Source organism: Berghia stephanieae, chromosome 3, assembly GCF_034508935.2.
Source record: "Berghia stephanieae isolate SIO BIC M18660-M18661 chromosome 3, UCSD_Bste_1.3, whole genome shotgun sequence".
NCBI lineage: Eukaryota > Metazoa > Mollusca > Gastropoda > Nudibranchia > Aeolidiidae > Berghia > Berghia stephanieae.
The window spans coordinates 43907087-43927086 of NC_088362.1; the positions used below are offsets into that span (position 1 = coordinate 43907087).

Genomic DNA, 20000 nt, shown 5'->3' on the forward strand with positions numbered 1-20000 from the left:
TTTAGAATCAGTTACTTATTTAATATGCGTCATTAAGACGTAAGTGACGTCACGACTGTTGAAGCCTATTGACGTCCCTCAGACTTTTGTTATTGATTTTAGGCAACCATTTTTATGAGTAGTTCTCACTAGCTTCAATCAATAAGACTATAAACGTTTAATGTTACACATAATTTTGTATGTTGGTAGTTTTATCCGGCTGGCGGATGTTATTAGATTTTTGACCAAATGCTATGCATCAATAAAACACAGGAGTTGGAATCGAAACGAACCTGGTCTTGTTATAAGTCATGTCGAAATTGGTAAATTCTTTTTACGTTTGACCTTTGCATTGACGCCAATTTTGAAGACAAAGCTGTCGTGATTGGTGATGAAAATTAGTTGTTTTCATAGTGGTACGTACGGAGACCTGTCTGTGGATGGTGACTTGTTTGATTGGGCCACACAAGGTCGTTGCATTGTTGTAGGTGTTAAAGAATTAGAGAGGCACGGTGGCGCTCGGGAGTAAAGAAATCCTGGTCCGAAGGTATAACTTTAAAACCCCTATTTTCAATTTATTTACAAAAGAACCTAGACAGTTTGACTTTGCTATTATCTCGCATTAGAGAAAACATATTGGTACGTGGAATATATATATATATATATATATATATATATATATATATATATATATATAGACACTTTTTTCTTTCTGTTGATATATAGCATGCCTTTGTTGACAGAAGTGATGAGCAGCAGCGGGCCGCCAAACAGATCGGTAGATAAGTGATAAGTTGATAAGTTGTAAATACGCACCAAAAATATTTCATATATTTACATCACATAAGCGTTTGCTATTTAGTTGCCGCACCAAATGTTCAAGCTCGGTGAGCGTTGTTTGAAATGACACAAATCCATAATTCAGACCAAAGATGATCACTTTGCACAAGGTTGCTCGACTGAGATGGACACGTGAACACAAGAATTGCTATTTTGAAGTTAAGTCCAGAGACAAACAAATTTCTTGCTGTCAGCGTCGAGATGGACATTTCAATGACCAAACTATCATTGAAGTAAAAATTCGAGCACATGGAGCTGTAATGGTGTGGGGAGTGATAATTGGTGGCAGAAAAACTGAGCTAATATGTACCAACCATTGACTCAACTCAGATCTATACATCAGTGATATTCTTGAACCAATGGTTGTCCTGTTTATTCGGATTCAGAATAATCAAATTATGGTGATGTTCCACTCTGATAACGTCTCGGCACATAGACTGGACAAATATCTGCATTCCTAAAGGATTCAAAAGTAAGGATGATGAACCTGTGGCCAGCTGACATGAATCCCATTGAACACAAAATGTGGGATTTTATGAAACGAAAGCGAATTTAATTTTAAAACAAAAAGATGAGAAAGATGTATGAAATTCGATGAATTATTCGAAAGACTAAATAACATTTGGTGATATACCTGCAGAAACAGTCAATTAGATAACATCATCAATGTTGTGGCATTGATCAATTCTACCAGTGGACACACAAAATACTGAAATACGTCATGTGTGCTGAAATCAACTTTGTACTCAATTTCGCAAAATCGATTTTTCATGAATGGTTTTAAATATCTGCAGCTTTTCTACAGTTTACACAAATTTAATAAATCATACACCAAAAAAACAAAAACGAAAAACAAACAAACAAAACAAACGAACTAGATTTGTCTAGTTTCCAAATATGTATATGTCTTTATACTTGTTCCAACCAGTAATGAACTATTAGAGGAATAAAACTGTCTAGTTTCTTTTGTAAAAAAACTATATATATATATATATATATATATATATATATATATATATATATATAGATATATATATATATAGAACGAAAACCATCCATTATTTGCTTTTGCTATCAAAACATTGTTGGTGAAACATTTTGTGTTCCAGGCAGACCACTTTCTGATTTTCTAAAGCAGGAAGCGTAAGCTCATGACTTATGACTGAGGCTAATTTCAAATATGTTCTGTAGATAATCTCAGAAAATGAATTATGAACTCAACACTCACCAGGTCATAACCACCATCAATAATATATATATATATATATATATATATATATATATATATATATATATATGTATTAATAAGGTTCACTACGGCCTTATTGTCGACCGAAGAGATGAAGGATAATTGAAACGATCGTCTCGGCAGAATAATATGAGTGTTCTTATTTATTTTATATGCTCTAATCAATATTATCGATCACTCTCGTAACTATATATATATATATATATATATATATATATATATATATGTGTGTGTGTGTGTATATATATAACACTACACCACACACAACACACATACACACACCTTCACACATACGTACACACACATACACACACACACACGAACACATACATGCGCAACAAACCTACATCCGGAAACAAAATTAGCGCCAACTGAACACAACAGCATTCCTCTCGGAAACTACTATCCAGAATTCCTCCCCGAAGAATCCATCAAAATACCAAGGGAAGGTGAAACAACGTTGTAGGGGGAAATATTCAAATGAGGTGAGGATAATAAATATTTCGCTCTAAAGAAAATGCCGAGCACTCTACGTGATTCCAGCCAATTCCTCTCTCTCTCTCTCTCATATATATATATATATATATATATATATATATATATATATATATATATATATATATATATATATATATATATATATATATATATAATTGAGTATAGGATGCAGCCGTCTCAATGCTGATTTAGCATATCATTAGTCTGGTGGTCTTGCTTGGAGGATATTCATTCATTATTCATTTGAAGTGCCATTTGGTGCGTGTATATGTGTGTGTGTGTGTGTGTGTGTGTGTGTCAAGGACAACCCTCGAAAGAAAACGCTTCTTGGGCTTGAGTTCATGTCATAGTATGATGAAGATTTAGTATTCTATGATCTTCAATGAAGAGCAGAAGAATATACCTCATATAACTCTATAAGAAATGCATAATATAAATGACATAAAACCATTAACTTTGTAATTCTCCAATTAACTGGAAACAGGGTAAATGTAGGTATATCAGTATTTCAGACCACTTTAGACAGAACCTATTTCTTATATTATGAAAAGTAAAATACTTTACAAAAGACTAGCATTGTTGGTACCAAGAAAAGAAACAAACTTGTTTATAGCACAAAGTCCAGTAACCGTGTTCTAAACGCTTTACATAGCAGCAGCAGCATTTAACATTTACGAAAAGACAAGAATGTCTGTAAGGCGATATTGCAATTTTTTTTATTGGACAGAGAAAACGCTGTTAACGGCCAGTCTTTGCTCCGAAACACCAAATCAACCAAATCCACCCAGTCTGACTGGGGGAATAATTCAATATTTCTATATCTTGTTCTCAAAGCTACAACGACGAGTTCAAGGCAGTTCCCTTACCTGGTTTTCCATAAAACTTTATTCTATGGAATCGACCGTTTGATATATTCATGGTTTCCACGTAAATATTAGCTACTAATTAAAGGAGCCGAAACGTACTTAATATGTCTTTATGCTCAACGAAAACAACATACTTCTGACAAACCAATAAAACAAAAATAGGGATAGAGGGAACAGGGAATAATAGCGGTATAAAGAGGTTTGTTTTTGTGGTGTGCTGTTATAGAAAATGCTCACAATCGTAACCAGCATACAGAGACTTTAATGACAAATTAGGGAGCAGGAACTGGTATAACATAAAGATATGAAAAAGTGTGCATGAAACATTGCCTGACGATTCTATATTTATACATTTTTATGCTTTTACATATAAATTAAAACTAGGTTGTCATAGGGACAACATATTTCACTTTGTATATATATATAGATAGATATATACATTGTCGCCATAAATTCTTAACTTTATATTTATGCATATTTATGTATTTTTATTTGGATGAATAAAGTATATTAGTATTATTATTATTATTGTTATAAAAAAATGCATGAAAAAAACAAACTCAAGACAATCTAATGGAGATGTGCTGTATACACCGACCGATGTTACCGCCATGAGATAAACCAATTTCACCCAACTCAATTCTGCTTTAAACTGTTTGTATTGTGATTTTTTAAAAATTACAGAATGGATTTTGTGTATTTAGAGTTTTTGGGGCAGATATAGGCAAAATATTCTTGTTCTTGTTAGCCTAACTTTCTCCTCAAACAAATCTTGCTCCTCCTCCTCCTCCTCCTCCTGCTCCTCCTCCTCCTCCTTCTACACCCTCCTTCTTCTTCTTCTTCCCCCTCCCCCTCCTAACTCGTTTTCCTCCTCCTCTTCTTCTTTTTCGTTAAAAATAAATGAACAAATCTAAACTCATTCACAATAGGAGAATAGTCTCGTGATTTGTATTAAACTGAAATTGTTGCACAGGTTTGACCCTCAGGTAAAATTGGGTCCAGGTGGTAAATCTCACCAGTGTTATCTGACGTCGTGCATTTAACCCGTTACAAGCGGGTACGATTTCACAGCAATCTGATTCATCCAGTTTATTATCTTTTTCACCAAGAACGCTGTAGTAGTGATGCCTTTCAGGCTTTATTGAAGATCAGTAATCGTAAAAGATGTGTCCAATTGCGCATTTGCGTATTTGTTTGTTTGTGTGTTTATGTGTGTGTTTGTGTGTGTGTATGTGTGTGTATGTGTGTGTGGATGTGATACAATTTTAAACAAGGCTGTAAGAAAAAAACCCGTCCCCCAAGTTGTTCGACAAGTTTTCATCTAGATTCTAGTTTGTTCAATTCCAATGATCTTTCCCTCCATATTCTGACAACTAATTGACTATACCAATCTTTTTTTACTTAGGAAAAAAAGACACTTACATTTGAAATGTGGAGAACAATTAGAATTAACCCCAACTAGATAGTCAACAATCCCTCAAACCTGAGAATTCCAAGACGTGTAAGTTATACGAGTTTTGGCACGTTGAGGTTCATTGAAATCGATGGATATTTGAAAAGTTTCCAGGCCAAAATGTAAAATGATATGTGTAGTTAAATCTATATCAGTTTTCCTCTGTCTCATCTTTTTTTTTCTCTCTGCTTTGTTTGGCACTGAATCAAACACAGTTCTTTTTATCCAGATTTTTTAAAACCTTACTACAGTAAGAGCTCTTCGTATATTTTTTTCCTCAGCTTCTCGAGGTTTCAGGTTTTAGAGTTTTTGAAAGGACGAGGGTCATTTAAGTCGATCGATATTTGAAGGACGACTTTTGAGGCCAAATTTTAAAGAAACGAACGATTATTTTGTTGAAGAGATGAAATCAATAATCTTTCTATTTCAAAAATGAAAATAAGCAACATAATTTTTACCCCCACAACAGAGCAAACAAAAAAAAAAAAAAAAAAAAAAAAAAAAAAGAAAAAAGAACCGCAACCCCCTCCTCCCCAATCAAATCAATACAATAAAACAAAACAACCAAGCGAAAACATTGCAACTAGACCTAAAAGCAACAACAACAAAAAATAATTAAAAAAAAAAGCGAACAACAAACTCACCAATAAAAGCAAAAAAAACAAAAAACAAACAAATAAAAAAAACAAAAAAGAAAAGAAAAACCCTCCAAAAACCAAAAACCAAAAGAAAACAAAGGAACAAGAACAAGAACAACAACAAGAACAACAACAACAACAAGAACAACAACAACAACATCAACAACAAAATCAAAAACAAATAAGAAACCAAAAAACCCCCAAAAAAACCAAAAACAAAAACAAAACAAAAAAATACAAAAACAACAACAACAAAAAGAAACAAAAATAAGAACCCCCCCCCCCCAAAAAAAAAAACAACAAAAAAAAAACAAAAAACAAAAACAAAAGCAAAACAAAACAAAACAAAAACAAACAAAACCAACAAACATCGCGATTCCTGTATTATAAGTTATTTATATTGAATCTGAGGCCATTATTTCAATTTCGCCGGCAAAACTTTATTTCATTCAAACAAAACATTCTCCTATCATTTTTCTGATTTTAACAGCAAAACTAACTCTTTTCAGAAAAGAAGCACTAACAGCAGCGATGCTTATTGAAGCAGACATCGCATGGCTGGTACTATTTCCCAATGGTGAAACATTAAGAAAATATTGAATCGCACTCCGTTTGTAAAGGTAAACTACTCCCCCCCCCCCTCCCCCGCCCTTTGCTCTAATCCCATAACAGTTAAATAGACAATTATTTTTCGTCCAGGATTTAAGTGTTGGCATGAAATAGAACACAAATCTGCATGAAACCGCATTATCGTATGTTTAAATAACACATCTTTGCTTCATTTTGGTTCGAAATATTTTTACTTTCGATATCAATGAATCAAGTTATTCCCCCATTTGTCAAATGTTCCTAAATTGACGAAGTCTTAAAATTAACATTTCTTTTCAAGGTTAACGTCATTTTATTCATTGATATTCGGAGTTGATAAGTTTTCGGGCCAAAATGAAAAAAAGGCTTTTTGACTTTGTACGGCAACATAGAATCGCTAAATCAAAAATAAATAGAGCAAGCGGGTGTTCCTGGCACCAAAAATAACAATTCCAAGCTATTCCTGGTGCTAAATGTGTTGTTTTTCAACCCAGAATCCAGAACGAAGAAGGCATGGAAAGCCAACACAGTATCAGTTATTTTGTATTTTGAGTAGCGACATGGAAAAATACACAAATTAGATTTGTTAGCATCCATGTTTCATTGTCAGCTTGCTGTAAATTTACCTCATCCCCCCACTCCCCCGCCCCTTCCCATTTTATTATGTGCCACATCACAATCTCATCTCTTACTTCTATCATTGCCCTCCTCGGCTTCCATCACTTCCTCCTCCTCCTACATCACCTTCTCCAACTCCCCATCTTCCTCCTCCTCATCTTCTTCTTCTTCTTCTTCTTCTTCTTCTTCTTCTTCTTCTTCTTCTTCTTCTTCTTCTTCTTCTTTTCTTCTTTCTTCTTCTTCTTCTTCTTCTTCTTTTCTTCTTCTTCTCTTCTTCTTCTTCTTCTTCTTCTTCTTCTTCTTCTTCTTCTTCTTCTTCTTCTTCTTCTTCTTCTTCTTCTTCTTCTTCTTCTTCTTCTTCTTCTTCTTCTTCTTCTTCTTCTTCTTCTTCTTCTTTACCCTCCATCTACTTCTTTACTTTGTTGTTATCGTTGTTGTTGATGATGATGGTGATGATGAAGAAGAAGAAGAAGGAGAAACTTATTGAAATATAAAAATTAATACAATCATAATAAAAAATAAGGCACAAAACAAAAATACAAAAACAAAACAAAACATAAATAAACAACAAATAAAAAAAAAGGTTATCCTTACGTGAAAAATAACCAGAGCTGGATACATGGTACTAAAGATGGAAGAAAATAGTCCAACCCCTCCTAGATGTACGAGCAGTATATTCCGTACAGTCCTCAGCCGTCGGTTAGGGACAATCGCCAGGATCATAAACGTATTGAAACTAGCTCCAAGAATGCTAATGGCAACGAGGCATGCGCCACGTACAAGGTTGACGGATGCTGGGAGCCAGACAGTTCCGTGGAAGATACCCCCAGCGGCGTCAAAACTCCCATTGCCATGGATTTTGTAGCCATGGAAACCGTAAATACGTTCAGCCATTTTTAAATGTTGTTGTGGTTCGGCGGTGACATTGACGTCTGCATTCATGACGGAAAGGATGAGGATAAGAAAAAGTAGTTGATGCAGGTTGCTGTTTTTTTTTTTTGTTTTTTTTTTGTTAGAAAAATCAGCCACCCCTTATTATGACGTCATTATTGTAGGCTAATGCCTTCTATTTAGTATTCTGGTGTGGCTAATTGGACGCCGTACTTAATCCTGTATGAAAAAGCAGCTCCAAAATCCGGTGATCAAATTTCATAGAGCGAGTCATCGTTTAGTCACTTGTTATAAAATGCTGAAAACATGATTTGAAAATGGCGACAACCTCAAGACTTAACAAAATAATTACATTTCCCTCTCCCCGGTCGTGCTGACGTTCAAATGTAACCCCGAACCCATGCCATTGTGAATAAATGTTTGATTTACCGCTTTAGAGACAAATTCATTTCAACAAATCCAACAGATTAAGCCGAATAAAACCAACAACTATTTCACAAAAATAGGTTAATCTCATGAAAATTACATCCGAGAATTTTAGTTTTTTAAATGACTCATGAAGCAAACTATAGGATTTACCTCCAATTAAAAATTATTAATCAGCCCAGCAACAATTAAATAAGCAGGCCTACAACGATGAACAGAAAACCAATATTTCAGCTGATTGATGTTGCCAGATAAATGCAAATAAAACCCCTCATTGTTTGAAAAAGGGTTATTTATTTCTTTAAGAAATTCTTGTCGTAAAGTAAACTTGGAATGTTGCTTGTTGCTTGGCGTATTCGGGAATGGAATCTGTTTGTCTGGAATTTGTGACTTGAGTTGAGACAAAATCCAAACAGGTAACCGGCAACACCTGAAACATGAAAGAAATATCAAATTTACAATTCTCAAAGGAAAGAAAAATATATCATATGAACAGATACATGTTTTGATTCGATATTCTATTGGTAGAAAACGGTAAGGGCTGCCTGAAGCCGATGATCGTAAAATACTAACGAAAGAGTGAAAATGGAAAGGCTTCGTATGGGAACAAAACAGACAATGGACGTTTCGGGTACAAACCCTTCGTCAGCACAACAATACACAAATAAACGTGGAAAACAAATAAAATATAATGAAAAATAACTTGTATCGTCTGTACTCAATGGTGGTTGCAGTATGAATGATTCGTACTGCAACCACCATTGAGTACAGCCGATACAAGTTATTTTTCATTATATTTTATTTGTTTTCCACGTTTATTTGTGTATTCTATTGGTACTGCGTTTTGTCTTGACCAACGTGGTCATTGACAGGATTGCGCAGGCCTTGAAATTGTGTTCTTGCGTAAGACACTTTACACACATTACCCCATTCGACTCAGTTGTGAATAAGAACCAAGCTATAGGTAGTTACGGATATTGTGTGATTGCTAATACAAAATGAGAGTACATGTCTTGTATGATAAAGAAGTTTGATTTAATATGGTTGCTGATAAAATAGAATTACGCATATTTCATATTGACCATGACGGACAGATGGAAATGCTCTGTATAGATGTCAATATTTAATTTTACTTTTTCACTCTAGGTAACGACAAAATTATTTTCTTTGGATTTCATTGAATTGATAAATAAAATAAAATAATATCTTACAACCGAGACAGACTCCAGGCAGTCTCCCATTGCTCTTTACCTTCTAGGTATGTTTATAAATAATAATTTAAACACAATCATTCCAGCAACATATTCCGTTTAGAGTTCAAAGTTCACATCCAAGTGTGTTGGATATACTTTATTGAGCGTTGTCTCACGAGAACTCCATCGCAAGATGATTAACGTACTCAAACAATCATTAACACGCTCAACCCTAACACCGACTATATCCGAAGCATAGATAGTATGTGTTTGGCTAAGAAGCTCATAACATTGCCATCCGGAAGTATAACGGACCAGCACACAAAACTGTGTGTATTCATGAACGTTTATAGCCGGATTAATACAGTCCAGTGAGCATTACTCATAAACGCGGATGGCAAAAAAAACAACAACAAAGACCTGAGTGACGTCATCTTCGAACTATCTATACCAGGGGTGACTTTTACTTCATGCCTTTTTATTACATTTTTATGAGACAAATTTTAGGCATAATATCAAAGCTAATGTTCTTAATTTTTACAGGTTAATGGTAGTTGAATAAAACTATCTCTGCACATGCTCATTTTTAATACATTTTTTTCAATTTTGAAAAGTAGCAAACATCTCTAGGATTGAGTGAGTTAAACATACACATACACACACACATACAAACACAAACACACACACACACACAAACACATACTACACGCGCGCGCGCACGCAAACACACAAAGAACATCAACAAAATAGCAAAACAAATTGCGTGTTTCTGGTTCATTAAACGCCACAGTTTTCATTTAGGTGCATTTGCCTTTGGGCCAAACACTGACTTGAAGCAAGTTAATCCTTTTTCTAAACATGGTTCCATCAGCAGACCGATAGACAAACAGAATGATAAAATATTTAAAACTTCACTTTAAAGATCAATCATTTAAAAACCTAATCACCAGGAAGATGCAGTTCCTAATGATTGAAATGGAGTTAGCTAGTACAGTTTATATAGCGCAATATCCACTGAATGTGCTCAAAGCGCTTTACAAGGGGTCCCTAGCCAACAGCTAAACTCAATATTAGGACGAATTAGGCGTCATTATATTTCCGGAGAGAGACACAAAGCTAAAAAACGGCCAGGTACTTATTTTACACCTGAGTACGGTGAGAGAATATGAGTAAAGAGCATTTTCCAAGGACTCAAATTTACGCCGCTCATAGCGGGACTCGAATCCTGGACATTCCTGTCCAAATGCGAGTGTCATACCACTAGACCACATGGCCGCAGGTTATCAATTTTGAGTAATTTGCTCGTATCATCATTTGTATGCAGTTGAGGAGTAGTATATGTTACCATTTTAGAATATGAACAAAACATGGGAACAAAAATATAATTGACTCGAACTACAACACCATTAATAACATAATTCAAACAATAAATAAAAATGATATTAGATTTACTGTTTTATAACCACGTGACCGAGCTTTACATACGGGTTCTCGTAGAGTAACAGATTCAAGCTTTATCACGAGCGGTAATCCGACATTTCTGACTCCGATGATGTCTTCATAATTAAGGCAATTTATGCTGACTTCTCCGCTTTAAAGGGACTGATGAATTTTATAATAAGAATGAACTCCCCCCCCCCCCCCCAACAAAAAAAAAAAATCAGGCAAAAAAACCCAAAACAAAAAAAAAACAAACAAACAACATAAAACGAAAAACAAAACAAAAAAAACAAAAGAAACAAAAGAAACAAAACAACAATAAAAACAAAAACAAAAAAGCAACAAAGAAACAAAAAACAAACCAACAAAACAAACAAACAACAAACAAACAAACAGAAAAAAGAACAAAAAACACCCCCCCCCCCAAAAAAAAAAACAACAAAAAACAAAAACAAAAAAAAACAAAAAAACAAACAAACAACAAAACACAAAAACATAGTACAACCTCCCTTCTCCCCCCTCCCCCCCCCTCCACCAAATAAAAAAAGAAACAAACAAAAACGCCAAAATCAAAACGAGCACATTCCAGCTGATTTGTTAGTTCCACAATGATATAGTCTGACGAGAAACGAATGGAGCATTACAAGGCGCGTTGAACATGGTGATACGTCTTTTATCTTTTATATTAGAGTGAATGATGAAACCATTTGGAATTGATAGAAATTTTGATAAACCGATTAAAGGAATTGATTGCGTAAAAGCAAAAGTTTTATATAAATGTTAAATCGAATAATTCTTCCTGGTTCATCAATGACGAGAATACCGACTCGTTTAGGATTTACCAAGGTCGTTTTCCATGCTGAAATTAATCCATGACTTAATATATAATGCAGGCATAACAATTTAACTGTCAACAGTTTCACTGTACACTGTGAAAATATTTTATATGTTAAAGTCTTCTGAGAAAATGAAATGATCAGTACAAAGCGCGTTGAACATTGGGATACGTCTCTTTTACAACCTTTTATATACACTGAATGAGGAAACAATCTAAAATTGATAGAAATAAAGCGATTAAAAGATTTAATCACGCAAGAGCAAAATGTTTATATAAATCTTAGATAGATCGATATTCCTGGTTCATGACGAGTATAGAGCAGTAAAGTTAGGTGCCCCAAACGTAAACAATAACAAGTTGCTAGTGATTTCCGTTAGGGACCGGAATAATTTACGCACAATATAGGTCTCCCAATTTTGTAGTTTGAGTTGTAGGCAATACACTTTCAGTATTGAAAATATGTTTACATAAAATCTAACAGTTGCAGAAATAATAATATAAGGCTAAATTATTATGAAAATCAGGCTCCGAATAATTCTCGTTTTGTTCACACCAGCGCAATAATTTGCTCTGGTCTAAAAATAGATAGACTGTAACTTTTGATAAATTTTAGAAAATTTTACCTTTTGTTCCATAAAATATCCATATCTAGACATTATTTGATGCATGATCGAGTATTTATGAATATGTGTTTCTTTTGCCACCTAACAGCCAAATTTTAAAGGTTATTTTTTTTCTATTATTTACATTGGAACGTGAGCTGTCAAGACAGGAACATGTGGTTTGCCACGTGCTTCTCGACCTTTGTTTACGTTTGGGGCACCTAACTTTACTGCTCTATATAGGGAATGAGATTTCAAAACAGATTTAAGAGTAACGCCCCTTTGTTGGAAGTCGCGTCTTGACAACCGACAGACGCTATCGCCATTATTAGTACCAATCATTAGCGGGAAGTTCAGTAAGTTTAGGAAAGGTTGTCTCATCGTATTGTATTATTTATCAACATCTTTTATTTTTAATTTGTAGTCTTCATCATATTTTCTTAACATTTCATAATGGAGAAAACTAAAGAAAAGATCTAAATTGATTATGATATGCATTTTGTACAGAAATATGAATAATAAATTTTGTATTTGGAGCGCTTGGCTTGTAGTTGGTTTGTTTACAAATAACTTCGCCGTTGACTCTACTCTTCCTCTAATCTCATTCCCTATACAGACTTCTTTTGGATTTAAGAATGTCGTTTTCATTGTTGCCATGAATTCATGAGTTAATTCAGGCCGAATATTTTGTCTAGTCACTAGCAGTTCCATAGTGCACGGTCATTAAAAAAAGAAAAAAAAAGAAAAGAAAGGCGGGAAAGCATGGCTCAGAGGTACGGTCTTTTCTTCGTACCTGGAAGGTATCGAGTTCGACCACCCACCTGTGTTTCGTTGAGCAAGTCACCTCGCACTAGTTCAATTTTCGGCGCTGCACTGCGGATGACGCCTGGGTTATTCAAGTCTTCCTTTGGAATAGACATTGGAGACAAATTTCCGCCATGGGATGAATAAAGGGAATTTTATATTATTTTATAGATTAATATAGTTATTTACCCAATCATTATCACAGAACTGGACAATGGACATATTTGATTTATTCATAACCTAAAAAATAGTCCAGTGGTGGGCTGTTTGTCTCTTATCAAAGTCAAATGTTGACGTTGTCTGTGAGGGGATGGCAGATAAAATTCTGGCACTGTATTATGTCCATGAGTTCGGTACTTTAGCTGAATGAGTACTGGGAGTACAGTAACAACGTAAGAGATACAGTAACAACGTAAGAGTGGTATTTAACACAGGCCTTCTACTTGCAACGTGTTTTTTTTTATGGAATGGAAGTTAGGTTCAATGCAGCCTGCTGGTGCTTTGAGTATGGTCAAAGTGTGTGTGCGTGTGTGTGTGTTTGTGTGTGTGTGTGTGTGTGGGGGGGGGGGGGGCAATTTATAAGGTATTATTTACTTTATATCTTTTATAGAGAGATTATGCTGATTAATTCCCTTAGCCCAATTCTCCTTAAAGGGAGATTCGTTCCGACCGATATAATCCATGTGCAAACTGCAGTAAAAGTCCACAAAAACAAATTGTACAACTATGGCTAAATGTCTTGCCTAGGGAAAAAACGATTTTGATTGCAATGCATGTCCACTAGGTTATCTCTCCATCAAAACAATGCCGCTCCCGTTTTCTTTTAAGTAACGAAATTTAAATCTTCTTGGCATGGATGAATGAAAAATTGGAAGTGACAACTAAAAATAAAATAGAATCTCCTCTATTCCATTACCAGAAATACATGTACAGATTCATTTCTGTTTTTATAAACTTACAACATCTAGAAGGCTTCCTGGTAATATTATCTTTTGATACCCAAAGACATGCTTAAGTCTTGGATACTTTTGCTGCTTTCACGCAAATTTCTTCTATTGCGATAACATTTATTGTTGCCAGATAATAGGGAAACTCCCAAGAACAGATAAACTTGTTGATTTTAAAAAATGGTGATTTAGCGGATTTTTATAAATATCATGGCACAATATCGAGATGAGTTTCACGATTCCAATTTATAAAAAAATAAATTAAAACGTTAAAAAAAAAGAAAAGGTGCAGACCCTGCTTTGAAATAAAGAATATGAATAATGAAGTCGGATGAACAAACGCTAGCGGAAAGATCAACCTTCCTTCAATTGGGGTCAGATATTCAACCTTATAATTGTCGGACAAATAATAGTTATTCGATACACAGTAGACGAAATGTGATTAACAAAAATGTTTTCTATAAAGGCTTGTCTCAAAAGAGCGGTCTGTGAAAATATAAAGAGTAGACAACCAATTTTCACAGCCCACGTCTTTGTCAGCTTATCTTCAAATAAACGAATCTATTTCAAATTGACAAAACATCTTGACATTTAAAAAAAACTTGAAATTTTATGCAAGAACTTCATCTTGATCCTTTGGTAAACTTGACCCCGTGTGGAAAAATAATCTCTAGCATTTTTCTATCTGCTTTGTTTGTAGGTGCTCTATAAGATAACTTTTCAGCCTTTTATGTTAATCTTTCAGTGGAAGTCCAAATATTTCTGAGTTTAGAGGAAATGAAGTTGACGTCATTCAGCTCTTTGTTATTGTTTTTAGATCGTCATTTAGGTGATTAGTTCTAACTCAAATATATCGATCAGACTATACTCATTTAAGGTTAAATATAGCTTTGTGTGTTGGTGCGTTTTGGCATTTGGCAGGCAAATGTTGTGAGTGTTTTACTCAAGCGCATAGTATTAATATCGTGGTTGATATACAATATGGTTCGAGGTGAGCAAAACGATATTCTATCTTTGTGAAGATTTTGATATCGATTTACAGTTTGACCTGGAAGACAATCTAAAATAAATGTCATGTAAACAAATAATATACCATAGATGGAACAAAATTGACTCCCTCAGCTATTTGTTATTGTTGTTAGACAGCCATTTTAATGACTAGTTCTCACTAAATTGTATCTAACAGACGATAAACGTTAAATGTTACACAGAACTTTGTGTGTAGGCGTGTTTAATCTGGCTGGCGGATGTTTTGAGCATTTTACCTAACGTATATCATCAATCCTGCTTATTTTAGAAGACCATCTCACTGTTTGTTGTGAGTTGAAATTGAAACTAGAAACGTAGGTAGCGAATTCATTAGCAGTCCGTTGGATTTTTGTGTCTATCCGTTTTGCTATTACCCGGCGTAGACGTTTCCCGTATCACTTACAATAATATTGCTTTTTGGCGTCTGTAGCGCCAGTAACTCGACAGTGTATGTGTCTAGTTGACTCAGTGTGTCTGGAAATATCTCTGATAAAAAAAACAAAAAAAAAAAAAAAAAAAAAAAAAAAAAAACAAAAAAAAAAAATCAAGACTCTCCTCCCCCAGAAATAACTTTAAAGTACTATCATCGAACTTGCATACAATTTTAACTTTTAGGTTTTTTTTTCATCTTTTTATTTTACACGAAAGAGCCGTTATGCAGACCCCGCGGAAACAAATTATGTATCGGGTCATACCACAAGAAACAGCCTCGAGCACATACAGACGGAAAGTAGTTTTACGAAAGATTAGTGTCCTATCCGGAGGGTAGCGATCATTGCTTTTGTCCATTTCACGATATAGAATCCGGGGTCAAATCCGGTTCCATCATGGGCCGAATGGGTCTGAAGGATTACTTTTCTTTGTGGAAGGTTATGTTGACTTATTGGTATTTGCAGTAAATACAAAATGAAACACGCTTTGTCATTGTTTTGTTTTTATTTCAACAAAAGGAGACACCTATTCTGCCGTACTCTGGAATAAGAAATTTGGCCAGTAAACTCGTTCTTCAAATATCGATCGATTTAAATGTCCCTCGTCTTAGTAAAAACTTTCAAACCAGTCCCAGGTTCGAAAGTCTTTGCTAAAACGAGGGTCATTTAAATCGATCGATATTTGAAGGACGAGATTTCTGCCCAATTTTCTAAATATGTGTTTTTCCAGAACACGGCAGTATTGGCACCACTAGGCCAAAGTCCACTACATATTTAACCAGTTCACTGCTGTGCTCTCAAAGAAAACATGTATTCAAACAATTGGCCATAAAGCTCATCCTTCAAATATCGATCGATTTAAATGACCCTCATTTTGGCAAAATATCTCAAACTTGAGACTTTAAGGAAGATTTCGCGAAGTCCCAGGTTTGAAAGTTTTTGCCAAGATAAGGGTCACTTCAATCGATCTATAATTAAAGGTCGAGTTTTCAGGCCAAATTTTTAGATACATGTTTTTTTTTCTTCCAGAGTACGTCAGTTAAATGCAGCCTCTCTCTCCACAAGTGGGGTATGATCGGTTCGCCCACCTGTAACCAGTGCGGACACGAGCCAGGATGTGCGCACCATTTAGCAGTAGACAGCATATTGACGGTTTTGGATAGCGATTTCAGCACGGTAATAATATACACGAATTTAGACCTGTTTTGCCATTAGTTTGAATCCGTATAGAATAATAGTGTAGTGTAAGCCAGCCGACGCCTGTTTGCTGTCGTTGGGGTATCTATAACACAAACACATTATGTAAATACTCTAAAATAACTCAATTCCACAAAACTCAGCTTAAACCAACATCTCATGCTTACTCTGTACTGACGTGATCTGAAAAAAAAATTAAAAAAAAAAACCCCAAAACAAACACAAAACAACACATTAAAAAAATTGGCCAAAAAAAGTCGTCCTTCAATATCGATTCAAATGACCCCAACTTGTCAATAGGACCTCATTGAAATCCCAGAATTGAGAGTTTTTGACAAGATGGGGGTCATTTAAATAGATCGATAACATGTGAAGGTTATTATTTGAAATTATTTGAAAAGTGTTTTTTTTATTTTAGAGTACAGCCACGTATCTATTTCCAGAACTACAAGATGTTGCAGGTGAAACTAATCAAATCCACATTGTGTGTCTGAAAACTTCAAAGAATTTAAGTACTCTTATACTCTTATACGAGCTTATAAATTTACACACGGCAGTGGAGTGAATTCACACCTGTTATCAGAATTTATAGATAATTCGAACAGACTCAACTTTTATACAAACGTAATGTTTCAATTTGCTTTGATAAACATAATTTTATCGAGAGCGTATGGTACAAGATAATTCTACAACTCTTAGATTAGTCAACGTGATACTAGGCTACCAGGAGATGTGGACTGTAAAAAGTAATAAACAAAAATAAATATAACAGCTTTAAAAAAAGAATATAAAATATCGAACACGGAACATTTAGGGCTCAAAACCCTTCTTCAGCCAACAACAACAACAACAACAACAAAAAAAACCAACAAAACATTAAAGACATACATGCTCGTCGGAGATGTATTTCATAAGGGCGTCCACCATTGTTCTTATAGTTACTATGCGTCATTACGGGAGAAGTGACGTCACGACTGTAGAAGTCTATTCTGGCCAAATCCTTTAAATACTAGTCTTTCCAGATTGCGGCAATTAATTGGTTAAATTCATATATATTCATTGAAGACAGTTATTTGTTCTTTATGTGAAAACAGCGCATTTTTTTTTTTCAAAATTTCAAAATAATTTTGGTTCTAAACCATTACTTAGGAATGTGGTTTACAATGGCAGAACACTGATTGGAGGCAGTCCGTCACAATTGAATGCAACAACAACAACAACAACAACAACATCGCCTGTAAATAGTTGACTGGAACCAACAGGATACCCGAAAAATTGAAGACCTTTATTTTGACAGACAGGTGTTCATAATTTGTATATCTCTTACTCGTTAAATTCAATCAACCATTGAAAGGCAACAAAACTACAGTATAGGATATTAGCCAATAAAGACAGCAGGCATTGGAAATTTATGCCCATTCACCCCAAAACGTTATCATGTCGGGGTGGACCCGATGCTTCAAATTCATTTTAAAGCTTGATTTACATCAGGGAGAGTTCGTAATATTGTCTCTGAAACTCCAAAATAACTTTTGTAAATTATGATCGTTTTTGTTTAGCTTTAACTAAATTTTCTTCTTCATTCATACAATATTATTACACTGACGCGACTGTACGATTATGGAGGCCCACTCCTTCTCAAGGAGCCAACTCGATTCCCAGTCGAGGCGTGCTGACTTTTTGGCATGTTTTTATCTTGTATTTTTTTTTCTCTCTGCTTTGTCTGATACTGTTTCATGCCCACTTTTCAATTTTTTAGAGGAGCAAATAGGAATTTCTGTGTTTCCCCTCGTCATTTTTGTGTCTATTCGGAAACTCTATCTAAGGTCTGTGGAATTTATTCCGGTATCTGCAGCGTGAAACTATTCCCAGAGTAGAATGTTGGAACATTACTTACTTCTAGACACATCTAGACTTGAAACAAGAGCAGGGATACTCTCTCTCTCTCTCTCTCTCTCTCTCTCTCTCTCTCTCTCTCTCTCTCTCTCTCTTATAATCTCATTTTCATTCTCATTATGTCATTCTCTCCGTTCCTCGCCATCGGCTGCTGCTGCCTATCCCCTTAGGTCCGAGATTTAGTGGATTTTCATCATGAAGATTAGTGCCTCCCTGGCACCGGGGCACACTCACAAACACACAAACATAAACACACACATACACACACACACACACACACACACACACACACACACACACCACACCACACCAGATACGCATTGCCAACCGCAATTACACACATAATATACGCAGACAAGCACACACACACACATTCACAATCACGCAAACACAAATTAGATAAACACACACACACAACACAACACACACACACACACACACACACACACACACACACAATCGCGCGTGTGCGCGAGTAAAAATGGAGTCCGTCCATATTAATTTCACTCAGAAGAATCGGTAGAGAGCTGCAGGGTATAGGATGACCAGAAACTATCGACACCGTCAGTCTTCTTCATCGTATACTTCGTGTTCTTCTCCTCCTCCTCCTCCTCCTCCTCCTCCTCCTCCTCCTCCTCCTCCTCCTCCTCCTCTTCTCATTCTTCTTCTTTACCGCCTCACACAAACAATCCAGAATAGGAAGGGATCTGGCAGATATTGTAAGAGTGTAGAAAAAAGACGTCAAAAAGAGAATTAATGACAGTCAGGTGATCAAGCAGATGAGGCGCGTAATTCCACTTGGGAATTGTGGTTCGAGTCATGCTGTCGGGATCTTTAAGGAAGTTCCAGGTTTGAGAGTTTTTGACAAGACGAGGGTCATTTTAATGGATCAATCTTTAATTTGAAGGAGGAGTTTTCTGGCCAAAAGTAAAGAACGTGTTTTTTTTTATTTTAGAGAACGGAGTATCTTGGTCTGTTTTCGTAATATATCCTGTAGAACCCCCCCCCCCCCCCCCCATCCCTTTCCCGGACTGATGGAAAAAGGGATTATATTTCTATTTATTTTATTATCTATTTATTTACACGCTACATGAACTGAAAACTTTGTTTCATTTTATCTGCCGATGGAACAGTGTCTGGGGTTATAATCAATAGTGTAATATAATATTATAAGACGCATGCTGGGAATTGCGGAAAATGTTTGAGTGCTCTATGAAACTATGCGCAATTCAGAGTAAAACCAGATGTTACAAAACATTGACCGTCGACTGAAACACTATGTTTTTTTTGTTTTTAAGGGTTTTACGGCGCTTGCAACACATTTAGGTCATATCAGCGCCAGTAAAAAGGAAGAAAATGGGATAGTAAAAAGTTCTAGAATTACAAATAAAGCACCCAAGAAAAAGTAAGACAAAGGGGAACTGGGAACATATTGGGATCGGATGTAGATTCCAAGAGCACACTATCAAAGTACTTAGTTTGAGACCACCTATAAGTCTCATCCGGACACAAACACAAAATCCAACAAAGAGGAATACACTCAAATGCTTACATTATAAATTCAAAATAAAAATATA

The 20000-nt window shown here is 35.3% G+C and overlaps 1 protein-coding gene across 1 annotated transcript in view; it reads right to left on the reverse strand.

Moving 5' to 3' along the window:
• LOC144967804 (uncharacterized) overlaps positions 1–20000 on the reverse strand; it is a 97652-nt gene that overhangs the window by 33205 nt on the left and 44447 nt on the right. Inside the window, exon 2 of the mRNA XM_078905458.1 lies at positions 7324–8476. Within this exon, the coding sequence (XP_078761584.1) occupies positions 7324–7671 (348 nt within the window). The 5' untranslated portion in view covers positions 7672–8476. The remainder of the gene's footprint in view (positions 1–7323; positions 8477–20000) is intronic.